The sequence below is a fragment of the Camelina sativa genome, chromosome 4 (assembly GCF_000633955.1).
Source record: "Camelina sativa cultivar DH55 chromosome 4, Cs, whole genome shotgun sequence".
Lineage (NCBI taxonomy): Eukaryota > Viridiplantae > Streptophyta > Magnoliopsida > Brassicales > Brassicaceae > Camelina > Camelina sativa.
Genome location: NC_025688.1, coordinates 6,370,400 through 6,387,185, shown reverse-complemented (window position 1 = coordinate 6,387,185; position 16,786 = coordinate 6,370,400). Strand labels below are relative to the sequence as shown.

Genomic DNA, 16,786 nt, shown 5'->3' with positions numbered 1-16,786 from the left:
ATTAATTTAGACATATTTGTAATTAATGTAGATTATACCATGTAAGAGCTATAAAAAAAGCTCGTTTGTTTCATTGTAAAGATATAGAAGATTTTTGGAAAATAAAAGAGAGAGTTTTTCTCACTTTGAAGCTTAGGCTTTGTTTTTGTTTATCTAAGTTAGGTGGATTCCTTTACTTAGTAAACGTTTGTTCTTATGTCTTTTTGAGCGAGTCATCAAGGCATAGATCTTGTGCTGTATCAGAGTCTTATCACAACTCTGTGGTGCACTTCATTCCGCCATCACACCCCTTATTTGATCTCACACGAGAGAAGCGACCGCCAGCGTGTCAGATCTTCATCTTTGACCATCATTTCTTCACAAGAGAGAAGCGACTGCCAACTTGTGAATCCGCCATATTTATCCCATACGAGTCTCACCACCGAGTCTTCTATCATATTGATACAAGCCTCAGAACCCACCAAGACAAGGCTCACAAACTCAAAGACTTAGAAGCTTAGGTGGAAACAGTTTGATGGAGAGTAACCGGTTTGATGCTGATTCCACAACACCAAGGGCTAGAGAATATGATCCAAGGGCTATTCCTCGCAAGGATCAGAGACTCTACACGAAACCTAAGTTGTTTGATTCCACAAACTACCTAGAACTAGCAAGAATAATGATTTGATTCAAAACACAAAGTGTTGAAGCAAACTGAAATTTCTTATTAATCAAAAGCGTGCCTTGAAAAGTAAAATGTAATAGAGCTTATATAGAGGCTCAAGTACAACATCTATATGCTGAAATAAAGAAAGAAATCTCAACAATTAATGATAATTATGGTCTTTGGGAATTGAATGAGAATATCGGCCAAATTGGGAAAGTTGTGATGCACCTTGAGTCTTGATAACTTGGGGCCGAAGTTGTGGTTTATTGGAACGTCTTGATACATTCTAGAAAGCTTCTGGATGGTCTTGAGAGTCTCACATAGGCACATCATTGAATAAGGAAGATGTGTTATAAAGACAAACGGATCCAAATAAGGAAAGTTGCACTTTAACTTGATCCGCCTAATCAAGTGAGGTGGGATGCATCCTAAGATGTGTGGTGAAGTCTCCAAGTGATATAGAAGCTCTCCAGGACGCCAAGGTATGCTTTGGTTTGAGCCTTTGATGGAAAGATCCATTTTGTGTGATAATTGACTTGTGGAAAGGTTCCTTGTACCATGTCTTGAACTAGCTCGAAACAAGGGTGGCTTTCTATGATCATCCTCCATAGAATATATGTAGGAAGATATGTGGAAGGATGTTGCTTCATTAAAAACTTTTCTAGGTAAACCCATTGGGAAAAACCCTAGATAAGGAAAAAAGAGTGCAACGGTTTTACTCCAACAATGTGATCTTCCGGCTCGTTGAAGTCCGCATCACTTCCAGTTACAGCGGTCAGCTCCAAACTATGTTTGTTACTGATTCTTCCACATATCAAAAGGATATGATAGTTCTCCTTGACTGGTACAAGCTGGTTCATTCCAAAAAATACTTCAGGCAGTCTATCAGGAAGTTCGTTAGGATGTTCACCAAGCAGTCTTTCAAGTAGTACTTCAGCTACTGCTTCAGCCGGTAATTCAGCTCCCATTCTTACATCACTTTCCATTTGCTTTAGAACTTGTGAGTTCTCCCACTCTTGCACCTGTTCAAGTAATTACCAAAGCAGATTGGCTTCCTCACACACATGTGGTGGACAGGGGGAGTTCACTAAGTCCTCCTACTGACAGTCAAGTCGTACCTCCACCTCACTCGTCAAGCGACTCTATTTTGCCGCGAGAGCCGGATGTTCTCTCGCCGATTGTGGAACCTGTGGATCCGCAATCATCACCTGCAGTCTTGTCTTTGCCTGCAGATTCTTCACTAGTTCATGTGCCAGTTCCTACAGTTCTATCCTCTGTTCCTGAGGTTGTAGTTTCAAAACCTGCTGTTTCATCGTCTGTTCCCGCTATACCGGTTCGTCGAAGTGAGCGAAAACGTCATGAACTGGGTTATCTTCAAGACTATGTAACATATAAAGCCGTTTGTACTCCAACAACCCATCATGCTCTGCTCTCTTCTACATCCGAGTCTTCAATCATGGTCCAAGGTACATGTTTCTCTCCTCTAACAGAGTGTCTTCCTGATGAATTGTTTCCCCAGCTCATCTTGTTTATTTGGCTACAATCACCATGTCTGTGGAGCCTAAACACTTTAAGGAAGTTGTCCGACTTAAAGTGTGGAATGACGAGATGGTAAAAGAAGTTAATGCTCTTGAGTTTAAGAGAACATGGCATGTAGTTGATCTTCCATAAAACAAAGTTGCGCTTGGGAGTCAATGAGTTTATAAGACTAAATACAATGCAAATGGGTCTATTAAATGATACAAGGCTCGTCTTGTTGTTCCTAGTAATAATCAAGTTGAGGGAGTTGATTATAATGAGACCTTTGCTCTTGTTGTTAAGATGACTATGGTTCGTACGTTGTTATGACTTGTTGCAGCTGAGCAGTGGGAGGTCTATTAAATGGATGTTAATAATGCCTTTTTACATGGAGATTTGGAGGAAGAGGTTTATATGAAACTTCCTCCTGGCTTTTGTCATTCTCATCCCGGCAAGGTTTGCCGTTTACGGAAGGCTTTGTATGGTCTTAAACAGGCTTCACGGTGTTGGTTCAAGAAGTTGTCTGATTCTTTAATTTATTTTGGTTTTGTTCAATCTTATGAAGTTTACTCACTCTTCTCTTACTCTAAGGCTGGTGTTGAACATCATATCTTGGTGTATGTTGATGACATTCTCATTTGTGGGAATAATGATTACATGCTTTAGAAGTTTAAAGACTATTTGTGTCGATGCTTCTCAATGAAAGACTTGGGAAAACTAAAGTATTTTCTTGGTATAGAGGTTTGTCGGGGACCGAAAGGGATGTTTCTCTCACAACGTAAGTACGCCATGGATATAGTTTTCGATTGTGCTCATCTTGTTACAGCACCTGTTGCAACACCGCTAGAACAAAACCATTGGCTTGCTACTAACGACGGTCATGTTCTCGTTGATCCGCAGTCGTATCGCCGGTTGATTGATTTATCTCACCAACACACAACCAGACTTAAGCTATTTTCTGCATGTTTTGTCGCAGATGAAGAAACCTCGTGAGGCGCATTGGGCTGCTGCTGTTCGTGTGGTTAGTTATTTACAAGGCACTTTGCGTTAGGGTATCCTGCTTAAGGCTGATCCGGATCTTACTCTTACCATTTATTGTGATTCTGATTGACAGTCGTGTCCTTTAACGAGTATGAGATGTTCTCTAAGTGCTTTTGTTGTATTGCTTGGAGGTTCGCCTTATTGTGTGGAAAACAAAGAAACAAAACACCGTGTCACACTCTTCCGCTGAAGCAGAATATCGAGCAATAGCAGTGGGACTTCGGGAGATTAAATGGCTTTGTAAGTTGTTAATTGAATTGGGTGTTAAACAGTCCAAACCAGCTCGGTTCTTCTGTGATAGTAAGGCTGCAATTCACATTGCTGCGAACCCGGTTTTTCACGAGCGCACCAAGCACATCGAATCTGATTGTCAAACAGTCCGTGATGTAGTCCGCGACGGTATCATCACTACACAAGATGTTAGTACCACATAACAACTTGAACATGTTTTAACTAAAGCTCTTGGTAGGGTTCAGTTCGAATATCGGATGTCCAAGTTGGGCGTTCATCTGTTGTCTGCTCCAACACGAGAAAAGAAGTATAACCGGATAAGTGTAAATCTATTAGAATTAGGATTTATAGTTTAAGTCCTAAAGAAATAAGGCTTAGGAACCTATTGTTTAGGCCTGTGTGCTAATCTCTTCTCTTATATAAATATTCATGTGAGGTCATCAATAAAGTTAAGTCAGTTTGATAACAAATTTTACAACATGATATAAGAGAAGGGCTCCAGACAACGACCATGTATGGAGAGATTACAATTTTTTTTATGAGAGAATTGGGTGAAAATAAAAATTTGAGGATTTGTTTCATCGATTCATTCAGTTATTTATTTGTCTTTAATTGTATTTAATTAAAAGAGGTGAAAATTATTCAGTGGTTACAAACTTGAAACTTGTTACCTAAACTTCTATTATATAAAACTAAAAAGGGTAATACCCTACCATATCACTTTGAATACGTAAGAAAATAGTAATAACTTAAGATCTATATTGATATATATACATAAAAGAAAGAAAAATTAAGAATGTGACATTAGTAAAAATCCATATGTTTTGATTTTTATAATTTTACAAATCTATATAAATTTACAAATCTATATAAATTTACAAATCATTCACTCGATAACAACCTTCTAGTAAAACAAACATTGACCCAAAAAGCGGAATATTCAATTTTTTTTAATCTGTTTAGTGAAGACTTTGACCCACTAAACAATAAATTATAAGTTAGATGCCCTCTAAAGGTAAATTTCAAGATTAATGAAATATCTTGTGTCACCCATCTCGCCAGTTTTTTGTTTTTTTTTTTTGTTTCTTTTTTTTAAAAAATAATACAAGTTTTAGTTTATATCTGAAATAAAGTATGTAGTACATTTACTTTGAACTAATTGATGATAATGAATCTTATGTTCTTTGTATATTACTTAAAATCTATCTCGTAAGATTAATTATTTTTATACAAGTTTAAGTTTTGAATCTAAAATAAAGTATATAGTACATGTACTTTAAACTAATTGATGATTAATGATATTTTGTGTTCTTTGTATGTTACTTTAAATCCATTTTTTTAGATACAATTTTTAGTTTCAAATCTGAAATAAAGTACGTAGTACATTTATTTTGAAATAATTGGTGGTTAATGAAATATTTTATGTTCTTTGTATATTACTTTTAACCCATCTGACATTTTTTTTTAAATACAAGTTTTAGTTTGAAATGAAATATAGTATATTTACTTTAAACTAAGTGTAAAGCAATGATTAATTTAACATGATAGTGAGACTCGTGGTTTGGAATTGACCTCAATGGATGCATTTGCCGTCGATTTATATTCTATAATATTGTTTTGCAGCCGTAGTAATATCTCCTGCTGGTAAATAGCCATTTTTAATATATAGAATTTGGAAAGTGCATTTTCAATGCTAAAATTTGATATTTCAGATAGTTTATTTGAAAATATATTTAGTTTAGCTGTAAATCGGCATAATATCAAAATTGAGGTAGAAAAATACATTTTCGAAATTGTACATGTTGAGAATAACTCTTTACATTTCCAGCTTTAAGAGACATCAAAACATTTGAAAGAGTTTTTATTTTTCAACAGATAATAATTTTTATTTAATAAATTTAAATAAAATTAATATTTTTTTTATATAAAGGTGAATATTAATTCTTATTTTTTGTTGTTTAGGTAATTTGGGATGTTATGACTATGGTTTTTGATAACGGTTGAACCTGAATACTTTTTCACGAAAAATTAGAAAGAGGTATTATCTGGCGAGTAACAAAAATTTATGTTTATTGGTTCAAGACTTTAAAATGTTTAATTGGGGGAAAAACATACAAGAAACTGAGAAAGTGGGCTGATCTATAAGAAACAAATAATAGCGGGATTAAATTGAAATCTCCTAAAAGAATGCTTCAATTAATAAAAAACAAAAAATACTGTTTACATGCGCCTCCGTATAGACGGTTATTTGTAGCGAACAAGAAAAGAATAACTTGAACCGGGTCTGATGTATGTTGATGACTCTTCTCTACAACACATCTTGAAACGGAGACGACTCGAGATCATCGATTCCATGGAAGCTTCTTCTTCATCTCAGGTCTGACTTCATTCTTCTTCTTCTTCTTCTTCTTCTCTTCTCCCTCACTGATCTACCATCTGATTCCTAGTTCCATTTTGATTCTGCAATTTCCTGTTCACGTTTCAAGCTAATCCGTTTCTTTCTTCTTCTTCTTCCTCTATCTTCGGGGTTCACGCGAACTTCTCTAGGGTTTCTCCTTTTCTTGTGTCGAATTTGATGTTTCTTTGGTTTGATTTCGTGAAATCAGGCTAAACTTGCTGATATGCGAGAAAAATTAGGGCGAGAGGTTCGTGTGTTCGAGACTTCGAGTAACTCACAGAGGCCAACCCAAACTTCTTCTAGTGCTGGTATAGTTAGCGGATTCCTGATTCTTGCTAGTGTTGTTGCATTTGATCTGAATTTTTGAACAAGTCTTGTGATTGATTTGGTTTGTAAAAATTCCCACAGAAGATGAATCTGATGATTTCTACGAGTTCACACCTCAGGATTATTACCGACTCTTGGCTACTAAGAAAGAAGGTAAGATCTTCTCAAGAATCTAATCAATTTGTAATGGTTTTGGGCTGCGTTTAGTCATTTCCATGGAAATTTGCATATCGATTAACTCTTCTAACATGTAAATTAGATAAATCATTGAAGACAAGAAAACTCCGGGAAGCAGAAGAAGCTGCTCGTCGATCCAAGCTTACTAAGGTTCTTGTTATTATTATTCTGAAGTTTTTTTTGTATTGTTTCATGCTTTGAATTATCCCACTGACTGTTTGTAGATTGATACTATCTAGGCTGTAATCCGTGTTCGTTTCCCTGATAATCACACATTGGAGGCGACATTTCATCCCTCAGAAAAGATCCAATGCTTGATTGATCTTGTCATGAGAGTAGTTGCCCACCCAGATATTCCTTTCTACTTGTGTACGTTTCCATTACTCAGATTTTTGATTTTATGTTTCCTTTCTCAAGGTAAAGAAACCTGACATCGTGCTTTTCTTTTTTGGCAGACACAACTCCTCCCAAGAAACAGATAAAAGATTTCTCACAAGACTTCTATTCTGCTGGGTTTGTTCCTGGAGCAATTGTCTACTTTTCGAACGATCAACCAAAAGGTTAGTTTGTGACATTACCTTCACACGCCACTGTAGACTTCCTCTTTCTCTGAGAAGCTTTTATTGCATTGCAATATTTAGTAAGTGAGGTCACTTAGAGGTACTGAGAACTATGCCTGTTAAATTGTCTAAGTCCAAAAATCTTGCAAACTTAGGATTGATACAGCTCGAGAAGAAGTTTAGGATTATGTGAATACATAGGGAACAATAATCATAGAAGGCTGGTTAAGTCGGGTGTATCAAATAGATTCACTGTTGAACTATGAGCTTTTACATACTACCTTCGAAGAATCTGTTGGAAAGAGGACTGAGCTCTTAAGTTATCTCTTAAAACCCCAAATGTTTTTGTTGCAGATGGTGGTGCGAGTTCAACTCCTTATCTTAATGAAGAGATCTTGTCACTGAAAGATTTAGAGGTCATGACCAAAGCAGAGGAAACGGTTGAGCCATCGTCAGAGGAAGCCACGGTTGACTCTGGTCATGTACCGGTTGAACACGAGCCTAAACCCACAGAGAAGAAGAGTACAAAGCCTAAGTGGTTTAAAATGTGATTTTCACTTACGTTACCCACATAACAAGAACTAGCAGGATGTTGCCTTTGAAATGTGACGGTTGGAGTGTGTCAGCATCACAGTAGCAAATCCTTTTGTGTCGGTATGGGCTTCTTTACTGTCTTGGCTCATTTGGATTTTGTCGGCGTAAAAGTTACTTCCATTATAGCATTTATTCTCTGTTTTTTTTTTTTTATAAATCTGTTTCGTGCCAACCTAGAATCTAGAAAGTAAATTGATGCGTTGGGCTACGCCATATAATCTTTAGATGAACTAGTTACGTATACAACGATGTGGAAGATAATAAGCAAGTGATGATTAATTTCTATAGTATCAAAGAGTGTGAATTAGTCTGAAAATATAGTGAAAAATGGTATCTTTATAAAGTGCTAATAGTATAAAAGAGCATAAAAAAAAAAAAAAGTATAAAAGAGCATTATTTTGTGGTTGCTGATCAAAGACGTATGATTTGTTTGGGTAGGTGAAATCCAACGGTCAAAATGTATATCAAACTCGTAATTTATTGAAAACCCCAAATAAAACGTCACATTTATTCTTTTTGACTTTTTCTTTCTCAAACAAAAACAATGATATATCTTCAAAAAATCTAAAGATAATGGGATGATCGAGCTCAACCATCACTAGTCTCGTATTCCCTCAAATTATGATTACCACTTTCCATTTAATTAACTTATAATTATTCCCTTAGTGATTTCACGTAATTGTTATGTTTTTCTTCCTTTGACAACAACGATTCATCGCCTCCCTCTATATATTCACAGTCCCTTCTTTTTTCTAATATATCTATAAAGTATTCGAAGTATCAATCAAAACTCAGACAAAACAAATTCTCCAACCTGCTGTGTTTTGTCGCCAGCCACCGTCGAAGGTTAAAGATCTCTTCTCGCTTTGTTCTTTATTTCTGTGTTTTCGTTTTTCTTTTCTAGACGAAACCTGATCCATACAAATTACTTGTAATCCAATTTTCGTATTGATTCTGTTGTGTTAAGCTAATTAAAAAAACTCCTCTTGGAGATTTCGAAATTGTTGAATCTTTAGTGTATTTTTTTTTATTGATTTTTAATCAATCAATCAATCAATCGTAACCAGAATGATTACAATTCCACTTGACTTCATATATTCGTTTACAGGTTTGTTGTTGTGTGTTTTTCCTCTATTCTGTGGTATCGTTTTGTGTAAGATGGGTTCTGGGCAATGGCATGTTGAGAAGAGGTCTACTTTAAAGAACGATTCTTTTGTGAAAGAATACAATCCAGTCTCTGAAACTGGGAGCCTCTCCATCATTGTTCTTGGTGCTTCTGGTGATCTTGCCAAGAAGAAGACTTTTCCTGCACTTTTCAATCTATTCCACCAGGTTATTTATTGTTACTCTAAAGTTTTGTATCATTATGTATTGTTTCAGTGTCTAATTGTTTTTTTTTTCTTTTTTCTTGGATTTATATGAGTAGGGGTTTCTTAGTCCAGATGAAGTTCATATCTTTGGATATGCAAGGAGTAAGATTACTGATGAGGAACTGAGAGATAAAATCCGCGGGTTAGATGATCGATGATCCCGCCTTTTGGTTTTTGTTTGCATCTGAGACGATGAGATGCTTATATATATATATATATATATCTATCTGATTGTTATGTAGATATCTTGTTGATGAGAAGAATGCATCTGCGAAATCAGATGCTTTGTCCAAGTTTCTTAAGCTGGTTAGTCCATTGTTATTACGAGATTGCAGTCCTGTTTTATTTTGGTTACTGAAAGAAAATTCTAAATTGTAATTAGATTAAGTATGTGAGTGGACCCTATGATTCTGAGGAAGGGTTTAAGAGATTAGACAAGGCGATTTCTGAGCACGAGATCTCTAAAAAGACTTCTGAAGGATCTTCCAGGAGATTGTTTTATCTTGCACTTCCTCCGTCTGTATACCCTCCCGTAAGCAAGATGATCAAGGCATGGTGCACTAACAAATGTGAGTTTATACTGTTAAATTATTGTCCAACATTATACTAGATACAAAATATTAGGCAACTCTTCATTTGAATATATAATCTTTACAGCTGATCTTGGTGGATGGACTAGGATCGTTGTTGAGAAACCATTTGGAAAAGACTTGGAATCTGCTGAGCAACTGAGTTCCCAGATTGGAGCGCTGTTTGAGGAACCACAGATTTATCGTATTGATCACTATCTGGGAAAAGAATTAGTGCAAAACATGGTAACACTTATTTGCTTCTAGTCAATGGTTTATTTATTTAGACTGATGATAAAGATCATCTAACCGATGTATCATTCGTGCAGTTGGTTCTTCGGTTTGCCAATCGCTTGTTTTTGCCACTATGGAACCGCGACAATATTGCAAACGTTCAGGTGAGAGCTTGATCGCTTAGCATAAATGTTTCTGAACCTGAGTTTAGAGTTGAATCCATCCACATGAATCTGTAATTCCCTTTTGCAGATCGTTTTCAGAGAAGATTTTGGAACTGAAGGTCGCGGGGGATATTTTGATGAATACGGGTAAGCTTTTCTAAGTGTTTCCTTTGAATATGATGTACATGAGACACTAATATCATAGCATTCTGATGAGTTTTATAATCTTCCATTTCAGAATCATTCGTGATATTATTCAGAACCACTTGCTCCAGGCAAGTCGTTGTACATTCGAAATATGACATTTTTGCTTGAAGTTTCCTTCCCTGTAACTGCAGATGCTTTCATGTGTTGTTGTTAACCAAGTTTAGTGTACTACAGGTTCTTTGCCTTGTCGCCATGGAGAAACCAATTTCTCTTAAGCCCGAGCATATCCGGGATGAGAAAGTGAAGGTGATTACAGTTTTCTTGATCACATCTTTTGTGTCACATCTTCATTTCCAAACTTCTGTAGGAGATTACCTTTCATCCAATTTGGATCAAGTGATGTCTTCATTTGAATTTTCAGCCAGTTAATACAAATTGACTGATTTCTTAAGTGAACTTCAGGTTCTTCAATCTGTGATCCCCATAAAAGATGAAGAGGTGGTTCTTGGACAGTATGAAGGATATAGAGATGATCCAACTGTTCCAAATGACTCAAACACTCCAACGTTTGCCACAACAATTCTTCGCATAGACAATGAAAGATGGGAAGGTACCATGTCCCCCTTCACTCTTCATCTTTCATTTTCTACGACGAGTTTGGAAGATCAACTAAAAAGTCAAAATCATCTACCGGCATTAGTTCAATTCATATTGTCCATATATACCGCATTATTCTACTATATGGAACTCTTCTGTTTTTGCATAAATGATTAAACCCTCCTGAAGCTAAAATGACGTAAATCTTTATAATGGAAGAGACATAAATGATTAGCACTCTCATTTGGTGTTACCTCTATGCCAAAATTCTTATCTATTAGTAGTGATTAGTGACTTGTGGATTGATGTATCTTTCAGGTGTTCCTTTTATACTGAAGGCCGGAAAGGCAATGAGTTCAAAGAAGGCAGATATTCGCATTCAGTTTAAGGATGTTCCTGGCGACATATTTAAATGTTTGTATTCAAACCAAATCAAACTTTCACAGATTTCAAGTGTATTTACTGATACTTGAAATTTTGTTTGGTCTAATCTCTCATGCAATGCAACAGGTCAAAACCAAGGGAGGAACGAGTTTGTTATACGCTTGCAGCCTTCAGAGGCCATGTACATGAAGCTAACTGTAAGTGCCTGATGAAACCAACCACGAATTACTAAAATTACACCCAAAAAAAAAGGAGAGATTCACTTTTGTTCATTCAATCAATCTGAAGTTTTTGACTTTGCTGCGCAGGTGAAGCAACCGGGCCTGGAGATGCAAACTGTGCAGAGTGAACTAGACCTATCGTACATGCAACGTTACCAAGGTGTCTCGATTCCAGAGGCGTACGAACGCCTAATTCTTGACACGTATGAATCTAAGTTACATAATAACATTAACTCTGTACATTAGAACCTTTATTCTAACCATTAATTTTTCATATTCTATGTCTCTCTGCAGAATCAGAGGTGACCAACAACACTTTGTTCGCAGAGACGAATTGAAGGTACTTTAGTTTTACCTTTCTCATTCAACACTTAGAACCCTGAATACTTGAAGTCATTTCAAGAATCCCAACTTTGTTTCAAACTTCCATAATCTGATTCCCAAAAATTTGTTTTGAAATCTTTCATATTTTTTTCCCGTTGAGAATATCTCTAAACACATGTCTGTGATCAATCACAAAAACAGGCAGCTTGGGAAATCTTCACTCCACTGCTTCACAGGATCGACAAGGGAGAGGTGAAATCGATCCCATACAAACAAGGAAGCCGTGGTCCAGCCGAAGCAGATCAGCTACTGAAGAAAGCTGGTTATATGCAGACCCATGGCTACATTTGGATCCCTCCTACATTGTAAATGGTATAAACACAACACAGATATGATGATGATGAGTACACACAAAATAAGAGCTTCTTTTTGTTTCCTTTCTTGCTGAATAAAAACCCTTCACTAGTTTGGAGTTTGTTAATGAATCTGATGTATACTAGTGATCTCTTCACTAGGACATTTGTTTATGTATTGTAGTTTTTGTTGTACTAGTCTGTTGTTTTCTTTACATAATGCATAGCAAGCCTTGTGCAAAAACTATTTCTTGCTTAGTAGAGGATTTCAGCTCTAAATTTTTTTCAACAAAAGAAATATATATGCAAAATATAAGAATCGGAGAAAAATGAATTGTCCACACCATGAATTGGACGTATACACACAGAAACATGTTATTAGATAATAATTGATAAAATCAATAATGAGTAAATTGGCAATAAGATATTTTCTATTAACCTTAAAATAACGAGGTATTAAAAAACAAAAAAAAAACTTAGAATAAATCGTATTTTAGCACGCAATGTTCGTGCATACCTGTAATTTTTATATCTTATTTATAGAAATTTTTTTTGATGGATCATCTTTCCGAAAGTGATTGTCGGAACTGTTTAAATGAGGACAAAAAAAAATCATACGGTGATTTGTAGGGTTAGTAAACAAGTATTTAAAGCCTTACGAACTTAATAGATCGGCCGTCGGTATAGATGGGCTAGACGTAGGACCCACTAAAGAAGGTGGGGCAGTGGACATGGACTCATTAAACAAGGTGGCAGTCGGGGCGTTCCAGAGACAAATGCTACATCATGGTGTATGAAAAACATTTCCACGAATACATTGGAAAATTTAAAATTAGTTACTATCAAAAGATTTTGTGACGTTTGAAAAGGATCTTTAGTTTCATTGGTTGTCGGAGCAAGCTATTTTGAGATAGCTAAAAGACGTGAACATGTTCTCTCCACACATGAGCAGGGCAGAGTTGAGGTTCTCTCTATGGTGAAGGAGGTTGGACGCAAGGTTATCTTTCCAAGAGAGGAAGGTGGAGGAGGTTGGACGCAAGGTTATCTTTTAGTTGGAGAAGACCTCCCTAGAAATCCGACTTTAGACCAATATCGTGCTTGAATACCGTCTACAAGGTAATCTCTAAACTGCTTGCGGTGCGGCTTCAACGTTTCCCTCCAAGTGTGATATCTCCCTAGCAAACTGCATTTATGCCGGGAAGATTACTTGCAGAAAATGTTGTCCTTGCGACAGAGATAGTTCAAGATTACAATCGTAAGAACATTAGTGAAAGAGCTATGCTCAAAGTGGACATCAGAAAAGCTTTTGACTCAGTGAATTGGTCCTTCATTCTTTCATCTCTAAGAGCCATTGGAATACCAGAGAGGTTTGATGACTAGATCTCGGAATGCATTTCAACTGCCTCCTTCACGGTTTGCTTGAATGGCAACTCTAGTGGCTTCTTCACCAGTTCAAAGGGTCTTCGCCAGGGCGACCCGATTTCTCCGTACCTTTTTGTGCTTGGCATGGAGGTTTTCTCGAGGCTCCTTCAATCTCGATTTGAACAAGGCTATATCAAATATCATCCAAAAACATCAGGTTTGGTTCTTTCCCACTTGATGCTTGCTGACGATATTATGATTTTCTTTGATGGATCTGAAGCCTCTCTCAATGGTATAAATGAAGCACTTGATGATTTCGCTTCTTGGTCGGGTTTGCATATGAGTAGAGAGAAAACTCAATTGTTCCATACGGGGTTAGACCAGGACCAGATCTCAGCGATATCCAGACATGGATTTCCAGTGGCTTCTCTTCCAATTTGTTACCTTGGTCTTCCCCTTATGCATAGAAAGCTGAAAATAGCTGAGTATCAGCCTCTTTTGGACCAAATCACCCGCAGATTTAATGGTTGGGCTGTGAAGACCTTATCCTATGTCGGGCGATGTCAGTTGATTGCCTCTATCATTTCTGGCACCGTCAACTTCTGGATCTCAGTCTTTATCCTCCCAAAAGGCTGTCTCAAAAAGATTGAGTCTCTTTGCTCTAGATTCCTCTGGTCTGGAAGGATAGATGGAAGTAGGAGTGCAAAAGTTGTTTGGGAAACAGTGTGTCTCCCCAAGAAAGAAGGGGGCTTGGGTTTGAGAAGATTCTCCCGTTGGAATACCACCCTTTGCCTCAGATTCATTTGGCTGCTATTCTCGGACTCGGATTCCCTTTTGTCACGGTGGCACAAGTTCCATAATATCAAGAGCAACAGCTTCTGGGAGGTGAAGGAAGCGTCATCGGACTCCTGGCTGTGGAGATCATTCCTCCGGTTACGGCCTCTAGCAGAGAAGTTTATTAAGGTCATTGTGGGCGATGGTCGTTCAGCTAGCTTTTGGTTTGACTCGTGGACCCCTTTTGGATCTTTGATAAAGTTTATTGGTCCTTCTGGGCGTCTCAACTTCAAGTCCCCCTCACCAAAAAGATAATCGATGCTTGAAACCCTGCAGGTTGGAAGCTGGCTTCTCCCAGATCTGATGCTGCTCTCAAGCTCCATATGCACTTGACTACTCAGCCGCTTCCTTCGTTGTTTGCTAGGCAAGATAAATACTTCTGGGTAGTGAAAAGGAAGAGTTTTAAAGCTTTCTCCTCTGCTGCAACATGGGATGTGCTCAGGCCAAGACAAGAGGTAACTGATTGGCATGATGTAGTGTGGTTCAGAGGTCACATTCCAAAACATGCCTTCAACATGTGGATTTCCCATATTGGTAGATTGCCTACAAAAGAACGGTTAGCAGCATGGGGTGTCGTACAATCCCCGCTCTGCTCCTTCTGCTCTATGGAGATTGAATCTCGAGACCATGTCCTCCTATCCTGTCGCTTCTCTAGAGTTATTTGGCAACTGGTTCTTGCGAGGATCGACCCTTCCTGTCCCTCTCCCCAGTCATGGCCGGAACTTCTCTCCTGGATCAGATCATCCTCCCAACAGGCTCCTCTTCTTTTGTGGAAATTTTTTGCCAAAGCATCAATCTACAGCATCTGGAGACAAAGGAACAATCTCATCCACAATCAGCCATCATTCTCGCCGGAACTCATCTTCAAGCAACTTGATAGGGACATCTGAAACATCATCTTAGCTAGACTCACTCGTAAAAGGTTTGGCAACCTGATGCAGTTTCATAAGCATGATCATCACTGCTTGTGTTTTTTTTTTCCGTGTAATTTGATTCCTTGTTTTTATTCTTTTTTGCCAAGGAATCAGAAGTTATAGGCTTTCTTGTAAAAGCCAAACTTTCCATTTATATGCTATTAACAGTTATAGCAAAAAAAAAAAAAATACTGTATTTTGAGTTTACGAATTTTTAAGTAATACTCGTAAATGAATAAAGGTTAAAAACTTCAAATACAATTTGGTTTTAATTTTTAAACTCAAAAAAGTATTAAAAATCTAAAAGAAATTTATGTAATACTTTGTCAAACTATTATAAATTATACAGTTTTTTTGGTTTGACCACTGTCTATATCAAGATTTCTCCTAATCCTCTGTGAAGGATCACAACTGTATTGTGTATATAAAGTATTGATCATACCTCAATAAAAAAACTACAATTCACAATATCTTTAGAGAGATGATGAGCTTACAGCGTTACCACTTGTGTTTTATTTTGTCTTGGCTACCTCTTCTTGTCTTCTCGATGACGTTGGATAATACTTTGTCATCCAACGACTTCCTCTCACCGTCGAACAGCCGAACCATTGAGTCTCCGGGTCAAATTTTCGAGCTTCGTTTCTTTAAGCTCTCCCCACACTCCGAAGATGGTGCCCGTTGGTATCTTGGCATATGGTACAGAGATTTACCTACAAGGGATTATGTCTGGGTTGCTAATAGAAACAATCCTTTGTCCAACCCCGTTGGAACCTTGAAAATATCAGATGCCAACCTGGACATCCGAGATCCATCTAATAATCTTGTCTGGTCGACAAATCTTGCCAGAAGAAAGACCAATGCTCCAGTTGTGGCAGAGCTCCTCGATAATGGGAATTTTGTGCTGAGATGCAAGGATAGGAACTCGTCAAATCAGTTGTTGTGGCAGAGTTTTGATTTCCCGACAGATACATTGCTCCCCGAGATGAAACTTGGTTGGACAAAGCGAAGCGGTCAAAACAAATTCCTACAATCATGGGCAAGTACACATGATCCATCAAGTGGGGATTTTAGGTACGTTATTGATACTGTCGGAGGTGGTTTGCCTCAAAGGGTAATAAGGGAAGGAGGCAGAATATTAGTAACCCGTGTGGACTCCTGGAATGGTATAGGGTCCATTGGTCTACCCGCCACGCTTGTAACAGCAAATTTAAAATTTGATTTTATTATGAACAGTGAATAAATCACCTACTCCTTCAAAGTCACCACGAACAAGATCTACTCGAAACTCATAATGGACCATAGGGGGACATTGCATAGAATGGCACGATTTCCGAGAGCAGAAGATTGGGTATCTTATTGGATAACTCCGACGGACATGTGCGACGGATATGCTGCGTGTGGCTCTTACGGTCAGTGCGACACGAACGTGTCACCCATGTGTACATGTATCGAAGGTTTTAGGGCAAGGAACAAAGAGGCATGGACAGGGATGGACTTTAAGGATGGATGCGAGAGGAAAACGCCACTTAGAAGCAATAGTGATGGGTTTCACCAGCTGAAGAAAATTAAGCTGCCGGATACAAAGGCTGTGACTGTGGAAAAGGGACTCGAGTTTAAGGGATGTCAAAGGAAGTGTGTTGAAGATTATTGATAAGTTTGAAGGTAAGAACTCCTCTCTCTTATCTCTTCTCAATCCACAGTACAATCTCAAACCCTAATTGATAAGCTTGGAGTTACAGTTCTCCAATCTCACCACCTAAGAACAGAGCACATAAGCTCTAATTCCTATTTACACATCAATGATCACACAAGATGATCCTA

General features: G+C 37.6%; 3 protein-coding genes and 1 pseudogene across 3 annotated transcripts; all 4 read left to right on the top strand.

The window, feature by feature from the left end:
- LOC104779959 (plant UBX domain-containing protein 1) lies at positions 5,686 to 7,714 on the top strand. The gene is made up of 7 exons (XM_010504396.2): positions 5,686 to 5,813; positions 6,043 to 6,142; positions 6,243 to 6,314; positions 6,421 to 6,488; positions 6,578 to 6,707; positions 6,794 to 6,898; positions 7,253 to 7,714. The coding sequence occupies exons 1-7, from the start codon at positions 5,724 to 5,726 to the stop codon at positions 7,447 to 7,449; spliced, it is 762 nt and encodes a 253-aa protein (XP_010502698.1). The 5' UTR covers positions 5,686 to 5,723; the 3' UTR covers positions 7,450 to 7,714.
- Positions 8,078 to 12,100, top strand: LOC104779957 (glucose-6-phosphate 1-dehydrogenase, cytoplasmic). The gene is made up of 16 exons (XM_010504395.2): positions 8,078 to 8,338; positions 8,601 to 8,824; positions 8,919 to 9,004; positions 9,105 to 9,168; positions 9,245 to 9,431; positions 9,520 to 9,677; positions 9,761 to 9,829; positions 9,918 to 9,976; positions 10,068 to 10,104; positions 10,211 to 10,282; positions 10,439 to 10,586; positions 10,892 to 10,987; positions 11,084 to 11,154; positions 11,266 to 11,381; positions 11,473 to 11,518; positions 11,704 to 12,100. Exons 2-16 carry the CDS (start codon positions 8,651 to 8,653, stop codon positions 11,869 to 11,871), a joined length of 1,551 nt encoding a protein of 516 aa, XP_010502697.1. The 5' UTR covers positions 8,078 to 8,338; positions 8,601 to 8,650; the 3' UTR covers positions 11,872 to 12,100.
- On the top strand, positions 13,047 to 14,306 carry LOC104783606. The gene is made up of 2 exons (XM_010508743.1): positions 13,047 to 13,222; positions 13,292 to 14,306. The coding sequence occupies exons 1-2, from the start codon at positions 13,047 to 13,049 to the stop codon at positions 14,304 to 14,306; spliced, it is 1,191 nt and encodes a 396-aa protein (XP_010507045.1).
- The window catches only part of LOC104783604, a 21,129-nt pseudogene continuing 19,801 nt past the window's right edge, over positions 15,459 to 16,786 (top strand).